At 57.5% G+C, this 24,275-nt stretch overlaps 3 protein-coding genes across 3 annotated transcripts; 2 read left to right on the top strand and 1 right to left on the bottom strand.

The window, feature by feature from the left end:
- Positions 1 to 2,068: 2,068 nt before the first annotated feature.
- Positions 2,069 to 5,746, bottom strand: ANKRD65 (ankyrin repeat domain 65). Its single transcript, XM_066265208.1, has 4 exons — positions 5,387 to 5,746; positions 5,025 to 5,245; positions 4,269 to 4,803; positions 2,069 to 3,671 (listed from the first exon to the last, which is right to left on the bottom strand). Exons 1-4 carry the CDS (start codon positions 5,438 to 5,440, stop codon positions 3,246 to 3,248), a joined length of 1,236 nt encoding a protein of 411 aa, XP_066121305.1. The 5' UTR covers positions 5,441 to 5,746; the 3' UTR covers positions 2,069 to 3,245.
- A 2,925-nt stretch (positions 5,747 to 8,671) lies between these two features.
- On the top strand, positions 8,672 to 12,496 carry TMEM88B (transmembrane protein 88B). The gene is made up of 2 exons (XM_066265207.1): positions 8,672 to 9,305; positions 10,286 to 12,496. The coding sequence occupies exons 1-2, from the start codon at positions 9,030 to 9,032 to the stop codon at positions 10,544 to 10,546; spliced, it is 537 nt and encodes a 178-aa protein (XP_066121304.1). The 5' UTR covers positions 8,672 to 9,029; the 3' UTR covers positions 10,547 to 12,496.
- Positions 12,497 to 17,815: 5,319 nt separating this feature from the next.
- Positions 17,816 to 23,128, top strand: VWA1 (von Willebrand factor A domain containing 1). Its single transcript, XM_066270702.1, has 4 exons — positions 17,816 to 17,976; positions 19,160 to 19,717; positions 21,384 to 21,662; positions 21,779 to 23,128. The coding sequence occupies exons 1-4, from the start codon at positions 17,910 to 17,912 to the stop codon at positions 22,117 to 22,119; spliced, it is 1,245 nt and encodes a 414-aa protein (XP_066126799.1). The 5' UTR covers positions 17,816 to 17,909; the 3' UTR covers positions 22,120 to 23,128.
- Positions 23,129 to 24,275: the final 1,147 nt, after the last annotated feature.

Genomic DNA, 24,275 nt, shown 5'->3' with positions numbered 1-24,275 from the left:
ATCCCAGGCAGGACTGATGGTGGCTTGGACCATAGTACATGCAGGGGAGGAAGTGAAACACAGTAGGCTCTGGGTGAGCTCTGAAGGTAGAACTCACAGGCTGTGTATCTGCTCTCCCCATCTGATAAAAGGTCTACCACCTACCCCTCCACCTCAGGCCCAAGCCTCCCTAGGAGTCACTGTTATTTCTCCCTTCCCCTAGCCCCCACGTCCAACCCAAAAGCAAGTCCAGAGGACTCTGCCCACAGAATCATTCAATTCTGCTCATTTCTCCCACCTCCACTGCCACAACCACCATCTCACTGGTCTCCTCATGCCCAGGTACAGCCCACTCTGCACTTGGCAGGTGGAGTAAGCTGAGTGGGTCATGTAATACATGCACAAATCCCCTAAAGGCTTCCCATTGCCTTGGGAGTAAAATCCAAGCCCTTCCATGGCCCTAAGCAGAGGTGCTCACAGAGTATGAAAATTTTCACTCTTTATGGGTGAACTCTGTCCTGTAAAAGCTATTCTTTCAGAAAAAGTATACTTTTTTTTTTTTTAAGTGAGAGGAGGGGAGATAGACAACTCCCACATGCACCCTGACCAGGATCCACCCAGCAACCTGGGGTTGGTGCTCAAATCAACCAATGTATCCTTAGTGCCTGAGCCTGACACTCGGACCCCAATCCTGGGCACCTAGGGCCTACATTCAAACCAACTGAGCCATGGGCTGAGAGAGGGGACGAGAGAGAGAAGGGGGATAGGGAGGGGAAGTGAAGCAGATGGTCGCTTCTCATGTATGCCCTGACCAAGGATTGAACTGTGGACATCCATACACCGGGCCAACACTCTATCCACTAAGCCAACTGGCCAGGGCCAAAGTATACTTTTTAAAAATTTTTTTTATTTATTCATTTTAGAGAAGAGAGAATGAGAGTGAGAGAGAGAAAGGAGGAGGAGCAAGAAGCATCAACTCCCATATGTGCCTTGACCAGGCAAGCCCAGGGTTTTGAACTGGTGACCTCAGCATTCTAGGTCAACTTTATCCACTGCGCCACCACAGGCCAGGCCCAAAGTATACTTTTTTTTTTTTTTTTTTTTTTTTTTACAGAGGCAGAGATAGACAGGGACAGACAGACAGGAACGGAGAGAGATGAGAAGCATCAATCATCAGTTTCTCGTTGAGCATTGCGACTTCTTAGTTGTTCATTGATTGCTTTCTCACATGTGCCTTGACCGCGGGCCTTCAGCAGACCGAGTAACCCCCTGCTGGAGCCAGCGACCTTGGGTCTAAGCTGGTGAGCTCTTTGCTCAAGCCAGATGAGCCCGCGCTCAAGCTGGCGACCTCAGGGTCTCGAACCTGGGTCCTTCCACATCCCAGTCCGATGCTCTATCCACTGCGCCACCACCTGGTCAGGCCCAAAGTATACTTTTAAATTGAGCAAAGGCAATGATTTTCTATGACGGTACTGAAGTGGGCAGTCAGAGAAAACTATGTTTCAACTGTACCAGGGTATTTTCATTTATGGAGATGGCTGAGTGGCAATATGGAGGGATGGATGCCATAGAAAGATTTTTATTACTTACTTTTCCCAACAGGAGGGGACACTCCAGGGACACAGGGAGACCAGTATCAGTGAGGAGGCAAGAGGGAGAGAAAATTTAGCAGAACCTTTACTGGGTTTCCAGCAGGAAAGGCAAGGCAGGGCAGGAGAATCTTTTAGAACTGTTTTATTTGAAAATCCCAGTGGGCCTTGCTGTAGAGGGGCTGTCTCTAGCTGTCTAGTACCTGGCCCTGGTGATTTGGGCAGGGAGTATCAGCTGGGTGTGTGGGCTCAGGATCACAGAACTGTAAACAACTTTGGCTGTGGGATTGTCCCTGTAATTAATGGGTGCAAATAGACAAATGCTAAATCTGAGAAAACACAGTAAGGCCTTGACTGGATAGCTCTGTTGGTTAGAGCAGTGGCCCCCAACCCCGGGGACGCGGACCGGTACCGGTCTGTGGGCCATTTGGTACCAGTCCACAGAGAAAGAATAAATAACTTACATTATTTCCATTTTATTTATATTTAAGTCTGAATGATGTTTTATTTTTAAAAAATGACCAGATTCCCTCTGTTACATCCATCTAAGACTCACTCTTGACACTTGTCTCGTAAGTTCGACAATTGTATTTAAAAATACCACAGTTTTTACGCCGGTCGCATAATTTTATTTTGTGCATTTATCCGTCCCACCCTAAAGGCCGGTGCATGAAAATATTTTCTGACATTAAACCAGTTCGCGGCCCAAAAAGGTTGGGGACCACTGGGTTAGAGCATTGTCTGGAAGCACAGAAGTGCCCAGTTTGATTCTCCATCAAGGCACATGAGGAAACAGATTGATGTTCCTGTCTCTCTCTCTCTCTCTCCCCCTTCCTCCCTCACTAAAATCAATAAATAAAAAATTAAAAAAAAAAACACACAGTAAGAACACCTCCATGTACAGAGAGAGCAGCTGAAGGTGACACCATCATGGTGGACGAAGAGGAGACCATCAGCCTGACCAGGTGCTGGTTCAGTGGATAGAGTGTCAGACTGAGATGCAGAGAACCCAGGTTCAAAACCCCAAGATCACCGGCTTAAGCTGGGCTCATCCAGCTTGAGCACGGGGTTGCTGGCTTCAGCATGGGATCATAGACATGATCTCATGGTTGCTGGCTTGAGCCCAAATGTCACTAACTTGAAGCCCAAGGTCACTGGCTTGAGCCCAAGGTCGCTGCCTTAAGCAAGAGGTCACTCACTCTGCAGCTCCCCGGTCAAGGGACATATAAGAAGCAATCAATGAACAACTAAGGTGCTACAATGAAGAATTGATGCTTCTCATCTCTCTCTCTTCCTATCTATCCCTTTCTCTGTACTTCTCTCTCTGTCTCTGTCATAAAAAAAAGAGAGAGAGAGAAACTTATGTTTTTGTGAAATCTATGGCCATGACTCAGTCTCTGTACCAAAGATGGTGAAGAAGGCTGGAGCTACAGAGGTGATGCACCCCCGGGAGTCATGGGGCAGTCTCAGGTCAGGCCCTAGGCCCATTGCTGGAGTTCAAGCCACTGTCTCCTTGTCCTCCGGGAATGTCTCAGTTGTCCTCCCCTCCACCCAGGCAGGTGGCCTCAGCCTAGAAAAGAGTAGCCTGGCACACTCCCAAGGCTGTGAGAGCCAGGAGTCTTCTGCCCTGCACTGGCCATGCAGGCTCAGACCTCCATAGCTGTGTGCCCCTAGCAGTCATTCTGTTCTCTGCCCCAGGGTTGATGCCTGGGGCAGACCACCCTCAGACACCAGGTCCTGGGCCACCTCACCCCACTGTGTTCTCAGTGTGGGGTTGGCCCCTTGACTCAGTAAAAGTTCTGTGGTGGGGCCGTGGCCACGCTCCATAGCGAGGTGCAGGGGTGTCTTGTGGAGCCAGCCAGTAGCATTGACCTTTGCACCCCTGTGCAGGAGGTGGCTGGCAACTTCCATGTGGCCCCCTCGAGCGGCATAGTGCAGGGGTGTGAGGCCCAATGAGTCTTGAGTGTCCACCTCAGCTCCCCAGGCTGCCAGTAGCTGGACAGCAGTCAGATGTCCACTAGTGGCAGCCCTATGGAGTGCAGAGCGTCTGTGTATATCCTTGAGGCTTGGGTCTGCCCCGTGGTCAAGCAGCACCTCCATAACCTGGAAGGGGGGGAGACAAGACAGAGGTCAGCCTTGGCCAGACAGGTGAGGGCCTGGGGCCATGCTTCCATTTGCCAGACCCAGACTTCATCTGGCCTATCGCCTAACCACCTCATTCTCTACGGTGTTTTCCCAGTTAGTAAATGAGGCAGCACCTATAAGCACCCTGGAGGGGCCCTGCTTAGAGATTTCCATTTGTCTCCCTAATCGTCCTTAGATCAAACCCAAGACTTGCAACCACCTGCTGCCCCTCTCACCGTCTAGGGGCTGGCTAAATTTGAGCACGTGCCTGATCAATAAATATTTGTTGCTGCCGGTCACTGGAATAAAGTCCAAATGACCGGTCAAGCGTCCTCCTCTGCCTTCCCTGAGACGGTTACAAACCCGGAACATAGTCAAGACGGCGCTCAGGCCTCCGGCAGCCAACTCCTTCCCCCCATCCTCCAGCCCTGCAGCCTTGAGCGGTTCCTCCCCAACTCCTCCGTCTGCCCAAGAGATCTGCGCCCTCCCGGCACCTCGGGTGGATGGTTCAGCCCCTGGCACTAAGGCTTCTCTTCAACACCCGCCCAGTTACTTGGGGATCTGGCCGGAACGTACCTGCCGGTGGCCCAAACCGGCGGCGACACCCAGAGCGGTGGCCCCCATACCGTCCCGGGCGTCAACCCGCGCGCCGCTCGCCAGTAGGAGGCGCAGCGCCGCCGCGCGCCCGGCAGCGGCAGCCACAAGCAGGGCGCCGTCCAGGTCCGCGCCGCCGCCCGCAGCCAGCAGCTCCAGCACCGGCAACCGGCCGCCCGCGGCCGCCCAGTGCGCCGCAGTCCAGCCCCGCGCATCCGCGTCCACGTAGCCCACGCCCGGCGCGCCCAGCAGGAGCCCGACCAGCAGCGTTCGGCCCAGCGCGGCCGCCCAGTGCAGCGGCGTGAGGCCGGCCCCGGAGCGCGCCGCCGTCGGGGCTCCGCGCCGCAGCAGCAGCTCCGCCACATGCGAGTGACCCAGCCAGGAGGTCTCGTGTAGCGGCGTGCGCCCCGCGCGGTCGGCGGCTCCTACTGGCGCCCCACGCTGCAGCAGGAGCCGCACCAGGGGCACATGGCCCCGCAGGACGGCCAGATGGAGCGGGGTCCTTCCCGCGTTGTCCCTGTGAGGCATGACAGCTGCATGGGCGAGGGCAGCGGGTGCCCAGGTATAAAACCCTGACCTGCCCCAACTAGCAAGGGGGGCCCTGCCCTCCCTCCCCAGTTTAGCGAAGGGGCCAGCTACTTTACCCATGAGGGAACCCCCTCCTTTCCTGCTCAGAGAAAAAACCTCTGTTCCCCACCCCCTTCCAGTGAAGAGACCCTGTCCTGCCCTGAGGCTCACCTCTCCTCCACACTGGCTCCTTGCCTCAGAAGCTGTGTTGTGAGGCCCAGGTGACCGCTCCACGCAGCCTGCAGCAGGCGCCCCCAGGCCTGTGGGGTACTGGGCTCCTCTGCCTCTGCTCCCAGAACCTCCTGGGAACCCAGCTCTATCCACCTGAATTCCTGCTTTGCTTCTGCTTCTGTTAGGTCCTGCTTCCTGAGCTCTGAGCAACCAGAGTTCATCTGGGAAGAACAGGAATTCTGCATAAATGCTGGAGGCTGGGGGCCAGCCCCAGCCCACCTGTCCCCAGGCCCATGTGGAAACCCCCTATTCTCTCCCCTCCCCACCCAGGAGGCAACCAGTTAGGCTTGGCTCTTAGTTACCCCCAGAGGGAGACTGCCTAGGGACTCTGTCTGCTGGCCGGGGGGCCTCTCCATGCTGATGCTGGTCCAGCCACAACGTGGTGGCCCTCTCAAGAAACTCCTTGAAGGTGTGGAGGTGGGGGTGTCTGCTCCCAGAAGGCTAGAGCTGCGGTTGCCTGTGTCTGTGGTGGGTGAATGGGGGAGTAGAGCTGATTCCTAAGCCTGGATAAGTGACACTTCTCCACACTGTTTACCCAGCAACTTAAGCAGAGGCCCTGCCTGGTGGCCACAGCCCCTGCCCCAACACCCATCCTCCACGGCCAACTGCCAGAGCTCCAGGGAGACAAAGGCCAGGCAAGCAGGAGCACGCCCACAGACTTGACCGCTGCTCCTTCAAGAACACAGCCTTTGATGTGCCAGGACTTGTCTGCCTTCCCCTCACCCACATGCCTTCTTTTTTTTTTTTTTTTTTTTTTTTTACAGAGGCAGAGATAGACAGGGACAGACAGACAGGAACAGAGAGAGATGAGAAGCATCAATCATCAGTTTCTCGTTGCGCATTGCGACTTCTTAGTTGTTCATTGATTGCTTTCTCACATGTGCCTTGACCGTGGGCCTTCAGCAGACCGAGTAACCCTTTGCTGGAGCCAGCGACCTTGGGTCCAAGCTGGCGAGCTCTTTGCTCAAGCCAGATGAGCCCGCGCGCGACCTCGGAGTCTCGAACCTGGGTATTTCCGCATCCCAGTCCGACGCTCTATCCACTGCGCCACCGTCCGGTCAGGCACCCACATGCCTTCTTATGGGTTCTTCCCTCAGACCCTGCCTGTCACCTCTACTCCTGTCCCTGCTGACTAAGACCACCTCCTAGCTGCAGCCTGGCCTATAGTTGGATTCCAGGCTGGGGAGGTAGACAGGTTGAGGTGGGACCCTTCCCTCCCTAAACCAGGCAATCTGGATAAGGGAGTCTGGAAAAAAAAAAAAAAAGATAAGGGAGTCTGAGGTAGGAAGCCCCTTGTGATGTTGAGGCAAGTCAGTGGAGCTGGTGATGGGCAGAATGCTGGGCAGTAGGAGGAGGGAGCCAGGCAAAGGCAGCATTTTTAGGACAGGAGACTAGAAGCACCTGGAAATGGTGCTGAAGGAAGGGGCCGGAGTAAGGCCTGCAGGGTGGGTCAGCTTGATTTCCGGGGCCTGGAGCAGGGGCAGGGTGGGTCAGATGGGGGCTGGCCCTACCTTCCCATACCCCAATCCCTGGAGAAAGCCACCTATCCACAGCCCTGACAGGAAAAAGAGGTGGTCCAATGGCCTCTTATGACTGTCCACCGGAAGGCAGCACAGCTTTGGGGCTGTTGCTCCATCCCAGCTCCCACCCTTGGGCTCCCAGGGATGTGTCTGTCATGTGGGCCCTGCCCTGTGTCCCCACCACACCCCTCACCCCAGCACTACACACACACACACACACACACACACACACACACACACACACACACAAGAGGAGCAACAGAGCCTTGGCCCCTCCTCCACCTCCCTAGAAAGCAGCACTTCCAGGTGCCAGGTCCACAGGATGGGGTCTCCAGGCAAGAGACTGATGGACCCTATCTCAACACCAAGCCACACGGACCCCATCCCATAAGCCTCAGTCACTCTGCTCAGATGTCACCTCCCCAGAAGAGCCCTCCAGCCTGACCACCAATCTGAGGCATCCCTGTCCCCAATTGGGTTTTATCACTCCACAAAAGTATGCTTTATTTTTTTAAACCTTTTTTTTAAGCCTTTTTTATTTATTTATTCATTTTAAAGAGGAGAGGGAGAGACAGAGAGAGAGGAGAGACAAAGAGAGAGAAGGGGGGGAGGAGCTGGAAGCATCAACTCCCATATGTGCCTTGACCAGGCAAGCCCAGGGTTTCGAACCAGCAACCTCAGCATTTCCAGGTTGACGCTTTATCCACTGCGCCACCACAGGTCAGGCTTTATTTTTTAATGTTATTGATTTGAAAGAGAGAGAGAGAGAGACAGGAAGGGAGAAAGCTTTACTTTTTAGATACTTATTGATTGCTTCTCATATATGCCTTGACTGGGGGGAGGGGCAAAGCTGAGCCAGTGACTTCTTGCTCACGCCAGTGATCTTGGGTTTAAGCCAGTGACCTTGAGCTTTAAGTCAGTGACCTTAGGATCATGTAAATAAGCCCACGCTCAAGCTGACTAGCCCATGCTCCAACCTTGGTGCTTCAAATTGGGGACCTCAGTGTTCTGGGCCGATGCTCTATCCACTGCACCACCACAGGTCAAGCAGTCTTCCCACCTTCTGCCATGGCCTAGGGGACCTCTGTAGGTTTGTGCAAGGCCATCAGGACACCTGCACAGAGCCATCCCCTCTGTCAGCTTCACTCACCACTGAATCCACATGGCCTAGAGTCGTGCCTGCCAGGCACCCAGTGGGAGCTCAATGAGTGTTTGTTGATGACCAATCTGAAGAGAGGGTGGGGCTAGAAAGATGAGACAGGTATCTTTGCCTTCTGTACTCTCTATCCAAATATTACCATCCACAGCATTTTTTACCCTACATTCACTGTCTGGTTAAATAGCTACTATAAGATCTTGGTATGTGTGAGCTGTGTTTGTGTCTAGCGACAGAACATAGCACGAGTTGCAGAGGAGCCTCTGTTGTCCTGATGGGGTCTTTCACAGCCTTGCGCTCCTTGAACATGCCTCCACTATTGCTGTCATCTCCTCCACTCAAAGGTGTCCGAAGGGAGCTGGAACCCGTTAGAAAAAAAAAGGTAACTGCCAAAGAGTGAAAGGGAAATCAGTACCTGATGCCCATGGCCTCCTATTCAGCTCATAGGCAATCTGTTCATTAGCTTGAGTCAATTCATTATGCAAGGAAAATCTGGGGATCTGGGAAGTGGTAAGAGTATTTTAGTGATATTAGGGGACATTTGTTGGGGTTTTCAGAGGGGCAGGGAATGCTTTTTCCCCACTTGAGATAACAGAATCTGTGCTCTCAGTTTCCAGGATGGATTGGACCCCAACAAGGATGCCTGTCATGGTGCTTGCTGTTACTGTGCACCAACTCTGTGCTGGGTCCCACGTGCCCTCTCAACAGCCCGAGGATGTAGGCACCAGCCTCTTCCCTGTTTTGTGGAGGCTGAGAGGGGCCAGGTTCAGAGATGAGGGGACCAGCAAGGGCTAGGGCTGGGAAGTGGGATGGATGGATGGTAATCTCTACATGACAGCTCCTGATGGGGCTGTTGTCAGAGTCAAGACCTATGAGATGACATCATTGTGGGGGGAAGTTGGGAGGGGGAGAAGGCGGGACAAAGAAGGAGGACAGCCCCAGTGCTAGGTCGTAGGGACAGCTGGGCAAGCCCTGACCAGAGCACAGAGGAACTGGCTACAGAGGCTGGCCACAACCAGAGCTGTAGTTGCCTGGCAAAGAGAAATCTAACCCAGCAGTGGGGGAAACTGAGGTAGGGGTGTGACCGTGGAGACTTGATGGACAGGGCTGGACCTACCTGGCCTGGGGTCCTGCCCTCCAGCAAGGTCCATTATCTGGCCGCTGGGATCTGAGAAGGGGTCTGACCTGGCAACCCTAGAGCTGAGCTCGGAAGTCTCAGTCACTGTCTGACTCCTGCTGTAGGCCACCAGGCCCATTGTCTGAGAGAGCATGAGTGAGCAGGAGAGGGAGACAGAGGAGGATGAGGGAGGGGGCACTTCAGACACAGCACCCATGCTGCCCCGAAGGCGTCCTGACCGTCCAGCATCAGCCCTGATGTCTTCAGGGTGGGCAGACCTGGCTGCCCGAGACCTCAACACCCTGCTGCTGCCCAGCCGGATTCTGGCCTGCCTCCTGCTCCACCTGCTGCTGCCTGTGATCGTGTTCCTGCTGGTGTTGATGCCAGCAGCCGCCATCATCTTCCTGGGATTCCTGTGTCACTCCAGGGTGAGCTGGCCCTTCCATGGTTGGGGCACTGGCTGGGATCACTGGGGAGTGGGGTCCTATGGAAGTTCAGGGCCCTGGGCCTGAAGGTGAATCTTCCCCCTTCTGGCATGGACTCCTTGTTTCCAGAGACATGTGTGCCATGCCTGGAGAGCAGTTCTTCTGCCAAACCCTCCCCCATCAGCCACAGCAGAAGAAGGGCTTTGTTCCCCACTGGGGGTGGTAGTGACAAATCTCTCCCCTCCCCTAAGGCCTCCCTCCCAGCTTTGTACCAGGGGCCACCAGGACCTGGACAGCTGGGTAGGGTGGGAGGAGATGTCAGATGTCACCAATCCACAGCCCTCCCCCACCCCTCACCCCTGACACACAGCTCATGGTAGACCCCTCCTGCCCTGGGCTAAATGTCCCCATGTGCAATGGGCTGTGTTTTGGTCCGGGGCAGGGAGGGTGTAAGCCCATGTGCTCCCATATCCCCTTTCTAGAGGCATAGGCAGGGGCGTGGGACTGAACATGGGCCACTGAAGAGCAGGTGACGCCAGCTGGTGACACCCACGGGTTCGGGGCTTCTGGTCAGATGCCACCATGGAGAAAGGCCATGGAAGAGCAGTGGTTGCGAGGGAGGGAAGCAGGGCGTCAGGCAACCGCGGGGAAGGAAGGGAATTCTCTGAGCCTCCCTTCAAGGGATTCCTACTCTGGTCATGTGGAACCCATTGGGTTCCACATCTCCCATCATCCCCTCAGAAATGACAGGCCCATAGCTGGCTCCAGCCGGGGTCTCCACCATACCTCAGGCCCCGCCCCTGGCTTAGCGGTTGGCAGTGCGCTCCCCCGCCCTGCCCGGGTCCACCTGCTCCCCCGCCCGCCCCTCCGGGTCCTGCCCCTCTGGCCCCGCCCCTGCTGACCGCCTGCACCGTCCGGGTCCACCTGCTCCCTGGCCCGCCCCTCCAGGTCCTGCCCCTGCTGACCGCCCGCACCGCTTCCAGGTCCACCCGGCGCCCAGCCCCACGTGTCGCGCGCTCTTCTCGGATCGCAGCTCCGCGACGCTCATCGTGTTGGGCTTCCTCCTGCTGCCTCCGCTGCTGGTGCTCGCCTCGGCCGCCCGCGCCCGCCTGGCCCGGCGCCTCAGCTCGCTGCTGCCGCCCCCTACTTGGACCCCCGGACCCCGCCGCCACCCAGGGTCCAGCGACCGGGGGCGTTCGGAACGCCACCCCAACGAGGAGAAGCAGCTCTGCGCTTGGGTGTGACCCCGGAAACCCTCTAAAGGACCTGAGACATCCAGGTCCCTGGAGGACCCCGAACTCCTCTCTTTCCCCGTGACTCCCATAAGATGGCTCAAGGCCGGCGAGTTCGCGGTCTGTACCCAGGTCTGGCCAAGGAAATCGCGTGCGTGCCTCGGGCTCGTGCGCAGTGCTCCTGGTGGCCGCGAGGTGGCACTGGACTCCCCCAGAGGCTGAGAAGCCCGCAGGGAGGCGGGATGGCTCTCGGAGAAGGGTCACAGTGGCCAGGCTCAGAGAAAGGTAGCCTTTCTGGCTTCTGCCACTGTGGCTGCCCTGGGCTCCTGCTCCTCACAAAGGACAGCCCCTGCGGGCCCCAGGGAGCTTCCAGCAAGTTTTAGAGGTGGTGAGAGTTCCACATTCCACCAGGGAACATGTTTCCAGAAGCTCAGCAATGGCCAGCTGCACCAGGGTGTACAAGGTTCAGCCTGAGACTCGGGCCAGGGTTCAGTGTGTGACCAGAGTCAGGGCTCAGCCTGCGACCGGGATCAGGACTCACCATGTGACCAAGGTCAGAGCTCAGCCTGAGACCGGGGTCAGAGGTTAGTCTGAGGCAGGAGTTAAGGATCAGCTAGTGCCCAAGTGTTAGCGTTTAAATAGGCACCAAAGGCCCTGGCCGGTTGGCTCAGCGGTAGAGCGTCGGCCTAGCGTGCGGAGGGCCCGGGTTCGATTCCCGGCCAGGGCACACAGGAGAAGCGCCCATTTGCTTCTCCAACCCTCCGCCGCGCTTTCCTCTCTGTCTCTCTTTTCCCCTCCCGCAGCCAAGGCTCCATTGGAGCAGGGATGGCCCCGGGCGCTGGGGATGGCTCTGTGGCCTCTGCCTCAGGCGCTAGAGTGGCTCTGGTCGCAATATGGCGATGCCCAGGATGGGCAGAGCATCGCCCCCTGGTGGGCAGAGCGTCGCCCCTGGTGGGCGTGCCGGGTGGATCCCGGTCGGGCGCATGCAGGAGTCTGTCTGACTGTCTCTCCCCGTTTCCAGCTTCAGAAAAATGAAAAAATGAAAAGAAAAAAAAAAAAATAGGCACCAAAGTAAAGGCTCAGTCTGTTCTCTCTGGATAATTTTAAGATCTTCTCTGTCTTCTGCATTCTGTTCTATGCTTTAAGCTTGTTTCTAGTCATGGAATGTGTTCTTAATCATCCATTTGGTATACACAGTGTTTCCCGTTCCTAGGGATTTATATATTTCATCAGTTCTGGAGAGTTCTCAACCAATATCCCTTGAATTCTGCCTCTGATCCCATGTTCATTTTGGGAAAAGCTTCACCCTCTCCTTTGACCTCTATGTCAATTCATCTCTCTCATATTTTCCATCTCATTGTCTCTCTCTGCTGCCTTCCGGGCAATTCTTTCAGATCTAATCGCTGAGTCTAATCTGCCAATTAACTCACCCACTTAATTTTAAATTACGATAACTAAAAGTTATGCTCGCTTCCTTTTCCAATCAGGTAATTTTTTGATGGTCTCTTGGTGGCGGGCTTGATGTTTGGATTCCAGCTTGGATTTCTTGAACATTTCACAGTTATTTTATATTCTCTACCTAACCATTGCAGTGTGTCAGTCTTTGAGGGTCTGTGTTATGTGTTATTTCTTCTGATTCTCACTAATAACATTGTTTCTCTGAAAGTTGGCTAGTGTTTCTTCCTCAGCCCATACCTGTGAAAACTCTGAGGTCACTTCTCTCCAGAGAATTCTCTTTGGAGGCACCAGCAGCCTGGGGCCCGTTTGGCCCTGGTTTGGTGGCACCTGTGCAGTGCCACACTGGCTCCCTGACTGCAGGGTGGCTCCCCACCCTGTGTCCAGAGAATCCACTGCCTCCCTGTCCACTTTCCTCCATATTCCTGGGTTTCTGCTCACTATTCCACTGTTTATTTTCAGTGTTTAATTTTGGAGGGAACTTGAAGATATTTACTTCCTTGTAAGCCCAGCAGTGTATTAAAAATGTATGCTTGTTGTAATCTGTCCCGAGCCTCGTGGTAGCTGAAAAGCCTTTTAAAGTATCTAGCACACCATGTGGCCAACTGGACTCTGCCTGTGGTCAGCAGAGTCAGATCTCAGGTGTGCCCAAAGATGGCAGCTCACGGTTCTGGGTCTGACCAGGGTCAGGGCTCGTTCCATGGCCTTGAGCAGAGCCCGCTGTGTGGCTGGCTCAGGTCCAGCAGGAGTTCTCGGGGTTTTCCAATTGTCTGAGCCCAGCCCTGATGCTGTTCCTAGTCAGACAGGAGCCTGGCCAGCCGCCCAGCTGCCAAGGCTAACTTCCCTTGGTCCAAGGCCGCCTTCCTTCCCCTCCTGCCCAGGATTGGGCCAGCTCTGGCCGGCGTCTAGAATGAGGACTCTCCTGAGGATCCGCTGGCCCTGGAGTCATCAAACAGCTGGGCCTGGTGGGGGTGGGGAGCAAGGTAGAGAGCTCAACTGCCTGAGCCTGCAGGATTCCTAAGGTGTGTCCCAGTGTCACAGGCCACCCCTGAGCCTTGAGCCTCGGGGGAAGTCCTGTCTCAGCCCGGGCTCTGCCCCACCCACTTGCAGAAGGACACCTGTGGGGGGCTGTGGGAGGTTCACAGAGGGGCCTTGGGATCTGCTTTTAGAGGGCCAGCTGTCAGGTAAATTGGGACACTGCATGCTGGGATCAGGGACTCACCCAGCAGAGAGAACCAGAAACAGGCCCCAGGGTCTGGGAAGGCTCAGGAGAACCTTCCATTCTTTTTTTTTTTTTTTTAATGGTTTTTATTTATCTATTTATTTATTTATTTATTTATTTTTTTAAATTCATTTTAGAGAGGAGAGAGAAAGGGAGAGAGAGAAGAGAGAGAGACAGAGATAGAAGGTGGGGAGGAGCTGGAAGCATCAACTCCCATATGTGCCTTGACCAGGCAAGCCCAGGGTTTTGAACCAGCGACCTCAGCATTTCCAGGTCGACGCTTTATCCACTGCGCCACCACAGGTCAGGCGAACCTTCCATTCTTTTGAGTGTCCTAGGTGCTCTTCCTCATCTGCCACCATTTGGACAGGTTCCTGTAAGGGGGTGGGGTGTCTGGGCTAAGAGAGGAGCAGGGCCCTGGCCCTCCAGCCACAAGACTCCCCCTCCTCAAGGCCTATCATTCAGACAGCCTATCCTGGCCCTTCTATTCCCCTGCCTGGGCAGGACCATTCCCATTGGGACCCCACAGATCTCTGCCTCTAACCTTTGCCCAGCACAGAGCTCCCCCGCTCGGCCCTGGACTGTACTCCCACCTCTGGGAAGTCCCCCTCCCCAAGGTGTTAACTCAGGTCTGTACCTTCCTGCTCTCTCCTTCTCCATGCAAACTTGTCTGTACCCTGCCTGGGACCAGGGCAGGGTACAGTGGTCACCTCCTTGTAACAGAAGGTTCCAGCAGAGGGAACCAAAGTTAGGGGTCCCACCTCTGGAGGACACTACTGTTAGTTCCCTGCACAGGCTGAAAACCCAAGAGTTTCAGCTTGTCTGAATGCTTGCCTTTCTCTCTAATTCCTCTGACAGCGGCTACCCAGGTGTCCTCTCTGTGGCATCAGCCCCACCCTACCCATGATTCTTGAGCTGCCCCAAGAAGGCCCTACAGCCCACGTCCACCCTCTCTACACCGCTCAGTGCTTCCTTACTGCTCTCATACACACCTGCCTGTGCCCACCCCAGGGTCTTAGCACTTCCTGTATGTAGCTCCTGGTCTGACATGGCCCCACCCTCTCTGGGGAAAATCAGTAGACAAGAATCTTTGCAAAGCACACCACTATTCATTCCCCTTCTAACTTGACAGATTGGGAGGATGAGGGCTGTGTCCAGCACCTGCATGTGCCCTCTGCAGAATCTGCCTATGGCCAGGCTCAGCACAGAGGATGGCTGAATGCAGATGGGGTGGCACCCACCCCACACCCAGGCTACCCACCCCACCACCATCTTCCCTGCCACCCTGGCAGGGGGAATGGGTAAAGCTCGGCTCTGGCACCACAGGGTGCAGACCTGGGCTCCTGGGGAGGGAGAGGCTGGGACCTGCAGACCCCCAGACAGGTCCTCAGGCTCTGGCACACCCCTGACCACAAACAGGCAGGTTGAGTCTAGAAGAATATTCGAGTGGGGCAGCTGGGTGGGCTGCAGAAAGGGCCTCTGTGCCCTGCTTGCTGCTCTTGGCTGCTACTCTCTGTGTCCCACTTACTATTGTGGGGTGGAGTCAGGGGGCCTTAGCTTGTCTCACATCCCAGCTCCAGGCCTAGGGCAGCCATCCATCCCCCTTTCCTGTTTCTTCCCCACCCCACGTCCCATGCGTGGGTGGGTAGATATAAAACCATAAAAAACAGCTGAAGGGCACACCCCCGCATAGTGAGGACCAGAGCCCAGGCCCATCTGCCCCTCAGACCCAGCAGAGAGTCCTAGGCAGGGGTCAGGGGTGAGGTCAGAGGCCCTGGGGAGCTGCCCTTTTTCTTGGGATCAACATGACCACAGTGAGCTGGGGACAAAAGGCCCTTCTTCGCTGAGGCCTGGATTGTGCGGAGGAGGGAGCATTCTAGGATCCGGTGGGGGCAGGGGCGGTGCCTGCAGAGCAGCTTCCCGGTTTCCCGGAACCCTCTCCACCTGCCTGTGAACAGACAGGCGGGGTTGGCCAGCTCTGGGAAGTGATGCACGGGGGCTCCCAAATGGGCCAAGGCCAGGACACCAGGACTAAGCAGGCCAGGGGAAGGGAAAGGCCTGGGGTCCAGGGCCTGCTGTGTTCCAGTGCCCCTGTTCTTCTCTGTCTAACCCCACCCCACTTGCTCCCAGTCTGCCTTTTTCAGAGACGAGCTTTCCGGACCATTATATTTGTGCTTCCTCTGGCGTCTGCCGCGAGCTCAGCCCTGGCCCTGACCATTACACCCCTGGCTGACCCCTAGCTCCATAGGGACTCTGTCTGCCCATGTCTCTCCAGAGCAGTATGTGGGGGGGCTGCAGGACATAGAAATGAGACTTGGGCCTGACCAGGCGGTGGCGCAGTGGATAGAGCGTCGGACTGGGATGCGGAAGTACCCAGGTTCGAGACTCCGAGGTCGCGCGCGGGCTCATCTGGCTTGAGCAAAGAGCTCGCCAGCTTGGACCCAAGGTCTCTGGCTCCAGCAAGGGGTTACTCGGTCTGCTGAAGGCCCACGGTCAAGGAACATGTGAGAAAGCAATCAATGAACAACTAAGAAGTCGCAATGCGCAACGAGAAACTGATGATTGATGCTTCTCATCTCTCTCTGTTCCTGTCTGTCTGTCCCTGTCTATCTCTGCCTCTGTAAAAAAAAAAAAAAAAAAAAAAAAAAGAAATGAGACTTGGAATCTCTGGGAGCAAAGCCTATGACCAGGCAGGGGGAGTCTCCTGGGGTCGGGCTGGAGCTCAGCGTGAGCAGCAGAAGTGACTCTGGGAAGAGCTGAGGATGAGTTCTCGGCCAGGGCAGGTGGCCGAGCTCAGGGGAAGGCTGAGCAGAGGCCCTGGCTGACAACTTAGGCCTCCCATCCCGTCTCTCTCTGATGCTAGGCTGGAGGCAGTAGGGCGGCTGCTTCCTCGAGGGCTTGAGTCCCAGCCAAGGAGACCCGCTCAGTTTTTCCAAAAGGGACGGAAACTTCCCCATCAGTCCTGCAGCACAAGCCTTGCTGTGACTGTGGGCCCGTCCGCTGGGTAGGAGTGGAGGACAAGTGGGAAAGCCACTGCCTCGCCACAGGGGGGACCCAACCATGGCCCAGCTCGCTGTCTCGGCAGGTGGGTACCCAGGGAGATGGAGGAGGAACCAAGAAGTGTTTATATGTGTCTACATGGGTGTGCCAGCCCCAGGGCCCCCTGGGCTTCCTCCGGCTGTTGCTCCTGCCTGACCTTGGCCTCTGCTCATGAACTCCATCTCCCCAGCAGCCCTTGTTAGACTTGTGTGCCGGGGAGCCAGAGGCCAAGTGGGGCCCCTCTGGGTAGCACACCCTGGGCTTTGGGGGCTCAAGCCGAATGTTCCCCCCACAGGGCCCAGGCGGAAGCACCAGGCAGCTTCTGGTCCCCGCTGAGGGCTGAGGTCTGTGGAGCTAAGCCAGCATGGTCACTGCCAAGATTCCCGGGGAGGGGTGGGGGTGGGGGCGGCGGGGACACAGTTCTCATTTTGTTCCTGCCCCAGCTCCTCAGGCTCCACGGAGCTGCTTCCTTTTTTAGGCAAAGTGGAGCTCAGCCTGCCTGCCGGCTTCTCACCTGCCAGAAAGGGAGGAAGGAAAACCATTGAGTCTCATCTTCCTCGCAGAGCATCCCCTGGGAGGGTGGGAAGGGAGGGAACATCCTGGCAGAATTGCCCACGGGGACCTGTGCCCGCATCAGCAGAAGGGAGTGGCTGGGAGATAGGGCAGTGGTTACCCCACAGGGAGGAGTCTTAACAGTGAAGGGTTCGGGATCTCCTGGGGACACTGCCCCACCCCACCTAAAGGCAGGAAATCTGCCCTGGGGGGCTAAGTGCCTCTCAGGATGCCCCCTGCAGCTGGCTACCTCTGGTCTGGCCTAGCAAAGCATGCAAGGCTCACCAGCGTGTCCCTCCAATGGCTTGCTGAGGGTCTGTCCTCAGGTGTGGAGTTTGACCTCAGCCCAGGATCTGGGCCCCTCAAGGGGCAAGGTGTAGAGGGACAGCAATAAGTCTAGTATGGTCACACTGGACGGGGCTTGAACCAGCCATTCCCAGATCCCATGCCTTTTCCGCCAAGGAGCTTGGTGGGTTGGGGATTTTGCATCCCCCAAAAAGTCAGCCTTCACGTTAGAGGCTTCAAGTGTCTCAGGCTTCTGTGCTATGTCCAATGCCCTGCATCTTCTCTAAGTTAGGCCCTTCCGATTCCTGTTGGTCAGTCCTTGGGAACACATGTCCCAGCCCCCAGACAACTCCCGCTCCCCCAGCCCTGTGACCCAGTGGAGGCCAGAGCTGAACCTTGTTATGGGCACGCTGTTATCGGTGTCACACCCCAACCTCTCACACCCTCTGGCTCCTCTTGGGCCTGGCTTCAGGGACTCCCAGTACTGCTAAGACATGGGCAGTGGGCCTGGGGATGACCCAGCTTGGTGGACCCCTGTCTCTTCCTGGCTGGGAGCAGGGGGCAGAGCGGACGCCAAGTCTGACAGCCCAAAATGAAGACTTTAGTCTGTGCGCGCGCGCCCGGTACCTTTGGGCACGCGCCTCCCCCACCCCACCCCGCCCCAGTCTGTGCGTCTCAGCACGCGGCTGAGTGCGCGCACCGGGGCGGGGCTTCTGGGGGGCGGGGCCCGGGTCCAGCCCTTGCGGCGGCGCGCATTGCTGCCCAGGAGCCAGCCAGCGAGGGGCGAGCCGAGTCCAAGCGCGCCCGGTTCCGTCGCGCGCGATGCTACCCTGGACGGCGCTCGTCCTGGCCCTGAGCCTGGCGCTGGCGCGGAGCGGCGCAGAGCGCGGTAAGTGCGGCGGACGGCGGGGCCGGGCTCCGGCGCCCCCCTTCACATCCCACTGCTCGCTCTGGGCCATCGCTCTCCTCTCGCGGCCGCGGGGCGGGGGTGGCCGGCAGGGCACCCCACCCACCTGTGGCGGGCGGACCCAGATGCCCCAGGCGGCTCGACCGAGTGCCGGGACGTGGAGGCCACCGTCTGCCCCGTCGGCAACTCCGCCGGATGGTGGGGCCTGGACAGGAGGGGGAGGTGTCTGTCAAGGAGACTGTCCCTGCCTCAGTTTCCCTTTCCTTGGAATGACCCTTAGAAGAGGGATGACAAGAAGGTTGGAGTCGCCCCACCGAATTAAGGAAAACTGAGGCCCCCAAGGCCCAGACCAGAATGGAGACACGCCAGCTCCTGTCTGCCCATGGCCCAGTGGTGGAGGGGCCCATCTCCTCTCCCGGGGTGCGGGGAGGAAGAGGGAGGCCCGGGAGGTGCTGGTGGAATCCTAAGGCTTCTGCATCAGGTAATTTGCTTTCTGGGTTCAGATGGAGCCGAAGATGGGGGCCAGGGGAGGGGTGACATCATCTGTAAGTGGGGTTAGAGCTCCAGCCTGGCCATCTGGGTTGTGGGAGGGGCTGTGATCAGTGCTCTGTCTCCCACATCTTTCCATCTCCGCCCCCAGTGTTCCCGGCTGCTTTGTGCCCCACTGCCCCGTGTCCCACCTGGTGCCTTACTTGGAGGCTGAGCCCTATGGCTGAACTCCAGCCTGGGGGTGCTTCTTTGGAGGACAAACCTGAGGGAGCAGCCCCTCACTGCCCAAGCGGGTCCACCTGCCACTCCTGAGCACTGGGCCAGGACCCTTGACTCCAGCCTGCTTGCCATCTGCTGAGGAAATGGAGTGTGTGGGGGCTTGGAGGAGTCAGCTTTCCTTTACAGATGAGATATGAGCCCAGAGAATGCCCCAGATTCATGGCCAGGGTTCAGAGATGGGACCCACTGAGAATGTAGACCTCTGTTGGCTCAGGACCCTCTGCTCCCTGGATGTCACCTCCAGGACCTTTGGGGTGAGACTTAGCAGGCTTTCAGGCCCTACTTGGGTGAAGGCAAGTGCCAGCTTAGGGAAAGCCCAAACCCTGGGGGTTCTACCATGGGTGTGGGGCTGTCTGGGAGCCGCCACCTGGGGCTGAACCCTCCCTTTCTCCCCCAGGACTCCCAGCACCAGCCCCCCAAGGCGACCTGCTTTTTCTGTTGGACAGCTCAGCCAGCGTGTCTCATTATGAGTTTTCCCGAGTTCGGGAGTTTCTGGGACAGCTGGCAGCCCCACTGCCCCTGGGCCCTGGGGCCCTCCGTGCCAGCCTGGTGCATGTCAGCAGCCAGCCACACACCGAGTTCCCCTTCAACCAACACAGTTCAGGGGCAGATGTCCAGGATGCCATACGTGCTGCAACCCAGCTCATGGGTGACACCAACACTGGCCTAGCGCTGGCATATGCCAAGGAGCAGCTGTTTGCTGAAGCGGCAGGGGCCCGGCCAGGAGTCCCCAAGGTGTTGGTGTGGGTGACAGATGGTGGCTCCAGCGACCCCGTGGGACCCCCCATGCAGGAGCTGAAGGATCTGGGTGTCACCGTCTTCATCATCAGTACTGGCCGAGGCAACCTCCTGGAGCTGTCGGCAGCCGCCTCAGCCCCTGCTGAGAAGCACCTGCACTTTGTGGATGTGGATGACCTGCACATCATCGCCCAGGAGCTGAGGGGCTCCATTCTCGGTAGGTGGGAAGAGAAAGGGCCTGGGGTGGGGACCCCAGCTAGAATCCAGGAAGAGAGCTGGGGTGAGACTTTTAGGAGGAACTTGTGTATCTGGAGCAGGGACCAGGGCTGCAACATAGGGGTGATTCCCAGGGGTTCATCAGGGAGATGCCCCACTACCTGGGCTGTGAAGGGACAGGGAAGGCCTATGGAAACAACTCCAGGTGGGGTTCTTTCTGAGGGGCCCAGCCCATTGCTGAAGGCCTCACGATGTGGGGCGCCTGTTGTGGACCCAGGGACCGAGGGCTGTCCTGGTGGAATGTAGCTAAGTGGAGAGGAAGAGGAAGGAGGTTCCAAGCTTGAGGACTCTGCAGGAGGGCAGCAGGTGCTCCTGTATATGTGCCAGGGTCCAACATGCCTGGCGCTTGGAGCTCCCTAGGGCTCTCCTTCCCTCCATTGCCCCCCCTGGGTGAGGACAGCTAGAAGGCTTTAAGCAGATTTGCTAGTAGCTCTCTGCAGACTTTCTTCTGGACCCCTGATCCAGCCAACCCACAGGAGGCAGGGCTGGAAATGAAGGGTCTGGTCACTGGCTCGGCCTGTTATAGCCACTGAAAGATGCCACTAAACCCCAGGGTTCTTCCCAAGTCTCCGCCTGTGGGTTAATCATCCATCCCAAACCGGAAGGGGTTGGATTGTGGGTTGTAGAGGGGTACAGGGTGCTTCTGAAGATCTATCTCCTCCAGGGATACCTGGCTCCTGGTTACTCCAGGTCAACCACTGTGGCTGGGCCTGGAGGACAGCAGGAGAAAGAGCAAGCAGCTGGACAGGAAAAAAACGAAGGCTGCAGGACAGTCAGGCAGTGTGGGGGCTCTTGGGATGGGGAGTAGGTCTGTGAGGTGGGGGGGCTGGGCAGGAGAGTGAGTGCCAGGCTGGCAGTTGGGGCCCCCAGCATCAGAGAAGGAAGCAACAGGATCACAACGGGCTTAACCTTGCCCAGACATGTATTAGCCATACCGCCAACATGGTCATAGATGGCTCAGGAGTAATACACATTTTGGGGAATCCCGCTTTGGGGGTCATACTCTCCTGGGGACCTGAGGCAGAGAGCATGCCCGACCCCAGGTCCAGCAGCTCCCTGGGGTTATCACATGTCCACCACCCTTCAGGGCGTCCCCTAGTGGCCTCCCATTTCCTGTCCACACCATCCGCCCATTTGCCTTGACAATCCAGAGGTAAGGGGTCCAGAGCTGACCCCAGACTCTGTGCCATTCTGGCTGTGTTGGGGGTTAGTCCCCTGTTCTCAGACACTACCTGGGGCCCTGCCACTTTTAAGGGGACCTTGTGCTTGTCCAGGCCACTGGACTGAGTGGGAGGTGGCTGAGATAGCTTCCCAGCCATCTGGGGCTGGGACTGAGGCAGCAGGGAAGTTTCTGATGGGGCCAGAAGTTGGGGGACTACATTCCTGAACTTTCCCCAGGCCTGTCACTGGTCTGCGTATTATTAGCATCTGCTGGGCTAGCTCCCAGCGTTCCTATTCTGTGGTTCTCCCTGATGAGTGGCCCCTACCCCTGAATTAGATGTCGATCTTGTGTGTGTGGGGGTGTCTTCCCTAAGTCAGCAGTTAGGGCCCCCTGACTGGGCGTGAGTAGGTGACATTGGTTCCCTGACCTCCTCCACCACCTGCAGACGCTGTGCAGCCGCAGCAGCTGCGTGCCTCTGAGGTCACGTCCAGCGGCTTCCGTCTGGCCTGGCCAGCCCTGCTGACAGCCGACTCCGGCTATTACGTGTTGGAGCTGGCACCTAGCGCGGAGCCGGGAACCGTGCGTCGCCAGCAGCTGCTGGGGAACGCCACCGGCTGGACTTGGGTTGACCTGCACCCCGACACGGACTACGACGTGGCACTGGTACCCGAGTCCAACGTACAGCCGGTGAGACCGCAGCACTTGCGGGTGCGCACGCTACCAGGTGAGGCGCGGATGCGGGTCGCGGGGTCGCGGGCGGAGGAGCCCGGGTAGAGGGCGCGCTCAGTGATGGGCGAGGGGGTGGGGGCCGCGCCTCACAGGCGTTTCCCCTCCCTCCAGAAGAGGCAGGACCGGAGCGCATCGTCATCTCGCATGTCAGACCACGCAGCCTGCGCGTGAGCTGGGATCCAGTGCTGGGCCCCGACGCGGCGCTTGGCTACCACGTGCAGTTCGGGCCCCTGCGGGGCGGGGCGGCGCAGCGCGTGGACGTACCCGCGGGCCACAACAGCACCACGCTGCAGGGCCTGGCGCCTGGCACCGCATACCTGGTGACCGTGACTGCGGCCTTCCGCTCGGGCCGCGAGAGGGCACTGTCGGCCAAGGCCTGCACGCCGGACAGCGAGCGCAGCCGCGCCCCGCGCCCCCCGCCGCCGCCGGGGGCCGGGGGCCGAGGGCCGTGAGCCGACCGCCCCGCGCCATCGAGGGCCCCTTCTCCCGATCCCAGTGGGGGAGGCGCCCGCCGCCGAAACCAGGGTCTTGTCCTGGGGGTTGGGGGTGCGGGCCGGGCCTTTGCCGCGCGGCGACTCGACGTGACCCCTAAGTCCTCTCCCCGCGGCCGGAGCCTGACTCAACGGCCTGATGACCCTCCGCTGCAGCTCTGGCCGCAGCACTGGCCATCGTGACCCCTCCCTTACCTGGCCCAGAGCTGGGCACTCGGTGGTGTCCTTTGGGTAGAATTTCGCAGGGAGATGGATAGGGAGTCTGGGTGAGGGTTGAGAACATCAGACCCAGGACAGGCACCCCCGCCCAGGACAGGAGGGCGGCTGAGCAGAGCCGGACCTCCCATTTATGTGAAGGGCTAGTCCCTCTGGGGTGAGAGCTGGCATCGGGAGCTTGGTCCAACTGGCCACTCAGGTCTAGGATATTGATAGAAAGGTGAATGGGGGCAGAGGAGGAGCTGGCTCTGGCCAGGTCCCAAAGGCTTCCTTAGAGAAGACAGGATCTGCAGAAAGGGTTGGGAGGAGTGTTGGAAGGTGGACGCTGTGTGTGGTCAGTAGCTGGTGGGAGGAAAGGTAGTCTTAAGCAGGACGCTCAGCTGGCGGTGTGGGGGCAGTGCCTGCCAGGGACAGTGGCCCTGTCTTCCAGCTACAGGCTCCTTCTGAGAGGACCAGAGCCTGGCATTCAGGATCCTGGGGACAGCACTGGCAGGAAGCCTCCTCTTGCTTCTGGATGGGGGCCTTCCGTGCTGTGATGGGGACAAACAAGGTTCCCCTGGGTAGATTCACCCCAGTGATCCTCTGCATCTTCTGATACCCACTCTTCTGTCACTACTTACTATCTGGGGCCACCAGACCAGTCCAGTCCCAAGGGCAGTCGGTACTGCTGACCCCCAGCCCCACCAGGCACATCCTCTGCGTCTTCCCTACTAACATCCATACTTTAAAATACAGTAAAACAAATGTAAACTGAGTCCTGCAGTCTCTTTAGAATACTTTACTCCTTGTCAAACAGCCCCATAAAAGGCCTCAGGGAGTGGATCTGTGGTGCACAGGATGGGGCTGGGGGGGGGCACCTTCTGTGACGCCTCTGTACACCTCCTATTCAGAGAGCCCTGGCCATTTCTGTAGGCCTGGATTCCACCCTCAGCCGGCAGGATGATGCCCTCAACTGCAGTGCAAGTTTCTGACTTTCTGTGCCAACTGAGTGACTGCAGGGTTGAGAGATGGCCTCCTGGCCCTGCCCTGGTCTCCGCGCGCACCTTTGAACATCACATGGCCCCTGCCCAAGTGCCGAGACCTGCACCACAGACTAGTTCAGTGTGCTACGTGTTGGTGGGGGGCCTGCTGTGTGGCAGCACAGGGGTTGCTTGTGTGATGGTGGCATGAGAGACAAAACCCTCTGCCCACCCTGACAGTGTGAGCAGAGGGAGGAGATTGGGAAGTGGGGCTAAGGTGGTGGGTCCTGGGCCACGGGGACAGTTGACAGTGCCCAGCCAGGCCAGAATTGGTGGGGTGGGGGGCTCTGTCAGGTGGGTGTTGGGTTTTTCCTCCATTTCCTTCAATGCTCTTGAGTAAGACTCAGGAGCCAGCCTGACCAGGTGGTGGCGCAGTGGATAGAGCGTCGGACTGGGATGCAGGAGACCTAGGTTCGAGACCCCGAGGTCGCCAGCTTGAGTGCAGGCTCATCTGGTTTGAGCAAAGCTCACCAGCATGGACCCAAGGTCGCTGGCTCGAGCAAGGGGTTACTCAGTCTGCTGAAGGCCTGTAGTCAAAGCACATATGAGAAAGCAGTCAATGAACAACTAAGGTGTCGCAACAAAAAACTGATGATTGATGCTTCTCATCTCTCTCTCCGTTCCTGTCTGTCCCTATCTATCCCTCTCTCTGTCTCTGAAAAAAAAAAAAAAAAAAGACTCAGGAGCTAGAGTGGGACTGTTGCCTATGTATGCTCTGTGGGTTTCTGCTTACACCCTGACTGGTGGTCAGCAGACAGCCGAGAATCATGACTCCTGTGACTTCACAAGCTGCCTTGTCCAGTGGCTGGTGGATGTGAACAGCAGAGTTCCAGGACCCTAGGCAACAAGAGGAATGCTTCCTGGGCCTGGGTCTGGGCCTTG

This window comes from Saccopteryx bilineata, chromosome 3, assembly GCF_036850765.1.
Source record: "Saccopteryx bilineata isolate mSacBil1 chromosome 3, mSacBil1_pri_phased_curated, whole genome shotgun sequence".
NCBI classification, from domain to species: domain Eukaryota; kingdom Metazoa; phylum Chordata; class Mammalia; order Chiroptera; family Emballonuridae; genus Saccopteryx; species Saccopteryx bilineata.
This window is presented reverse-complemented; position numbering and strand designations above follow the sequence as displayed.

What these genes read in the sequence shown, in the direction of transcription:
- ANKRD65 (XM_066265208.1), bottom strand. Translation starts at nt 5,440, where the DNA reads ATGGAGAGGCCCCCCGGCCAGCAGACAGAGTCCCTAGGCAGTCTCCCT. An exon ending in TAGGCAGTCTCCCTCTGGGG is followed by an intron (nt 5,246 to 5,386) that starts GTAACTAAGAGC and finishes TGTTCTTCCCAG; the next exon opens with ATGAACTCTGGTTGCTCAGA. An exon ending in GGAGCCAGTGTGGAGGAGAG is followed by an intron (nt 4,804 to 5,024) that starts GTGAGCCTCAGG and finishes CATGCCTCACAG; the next exon opens with GGACAACGCGGGAAGGACCC.
- TMEM88B (XM_066265207.1), top strand. Translation starts at nt 9,030, where the DNA reads ATGAGTGAGCAGGAGAGGGAGACAGAGGAGGATGAGGGAGGGGGCACT. An exon ending in GATTCCTGTGTCACTCCAGG is followed by an intron (nt 9,306 to 10,285) that starts GTGAGCTGGCCC and finishes CACCGCTTCCAG; the next exon opens with GTCCACCCGGCGCCCAGCCC.
- VWA1 (XM_066270702.1), top strand. Translation starts at nt 17,910, where the DNA reads ATGCTACCCTGGACGGCGCTCGTCCTGGCCCTGAGCCTGGCGCTGGCG. An exon ending in GCGGAGCGGCGCAGAGCGCG is followed by an intron (nt 17,977 to 19,159) that starts GTAAGTGCGGCG and finishes TTTCTCCCCCAG; the next exon opens with GACTCCCAGCACCAGCCCCC. An exon ending in GCTGAGGGGCTCCATTCTCG is followed by an intron (nt 19,718 to 21,383) that starts GTAGGTGGGAAG and finishes CACCACCTGCAG; the next exon opens with ACGCTGTGCAGCCGCAGCAG.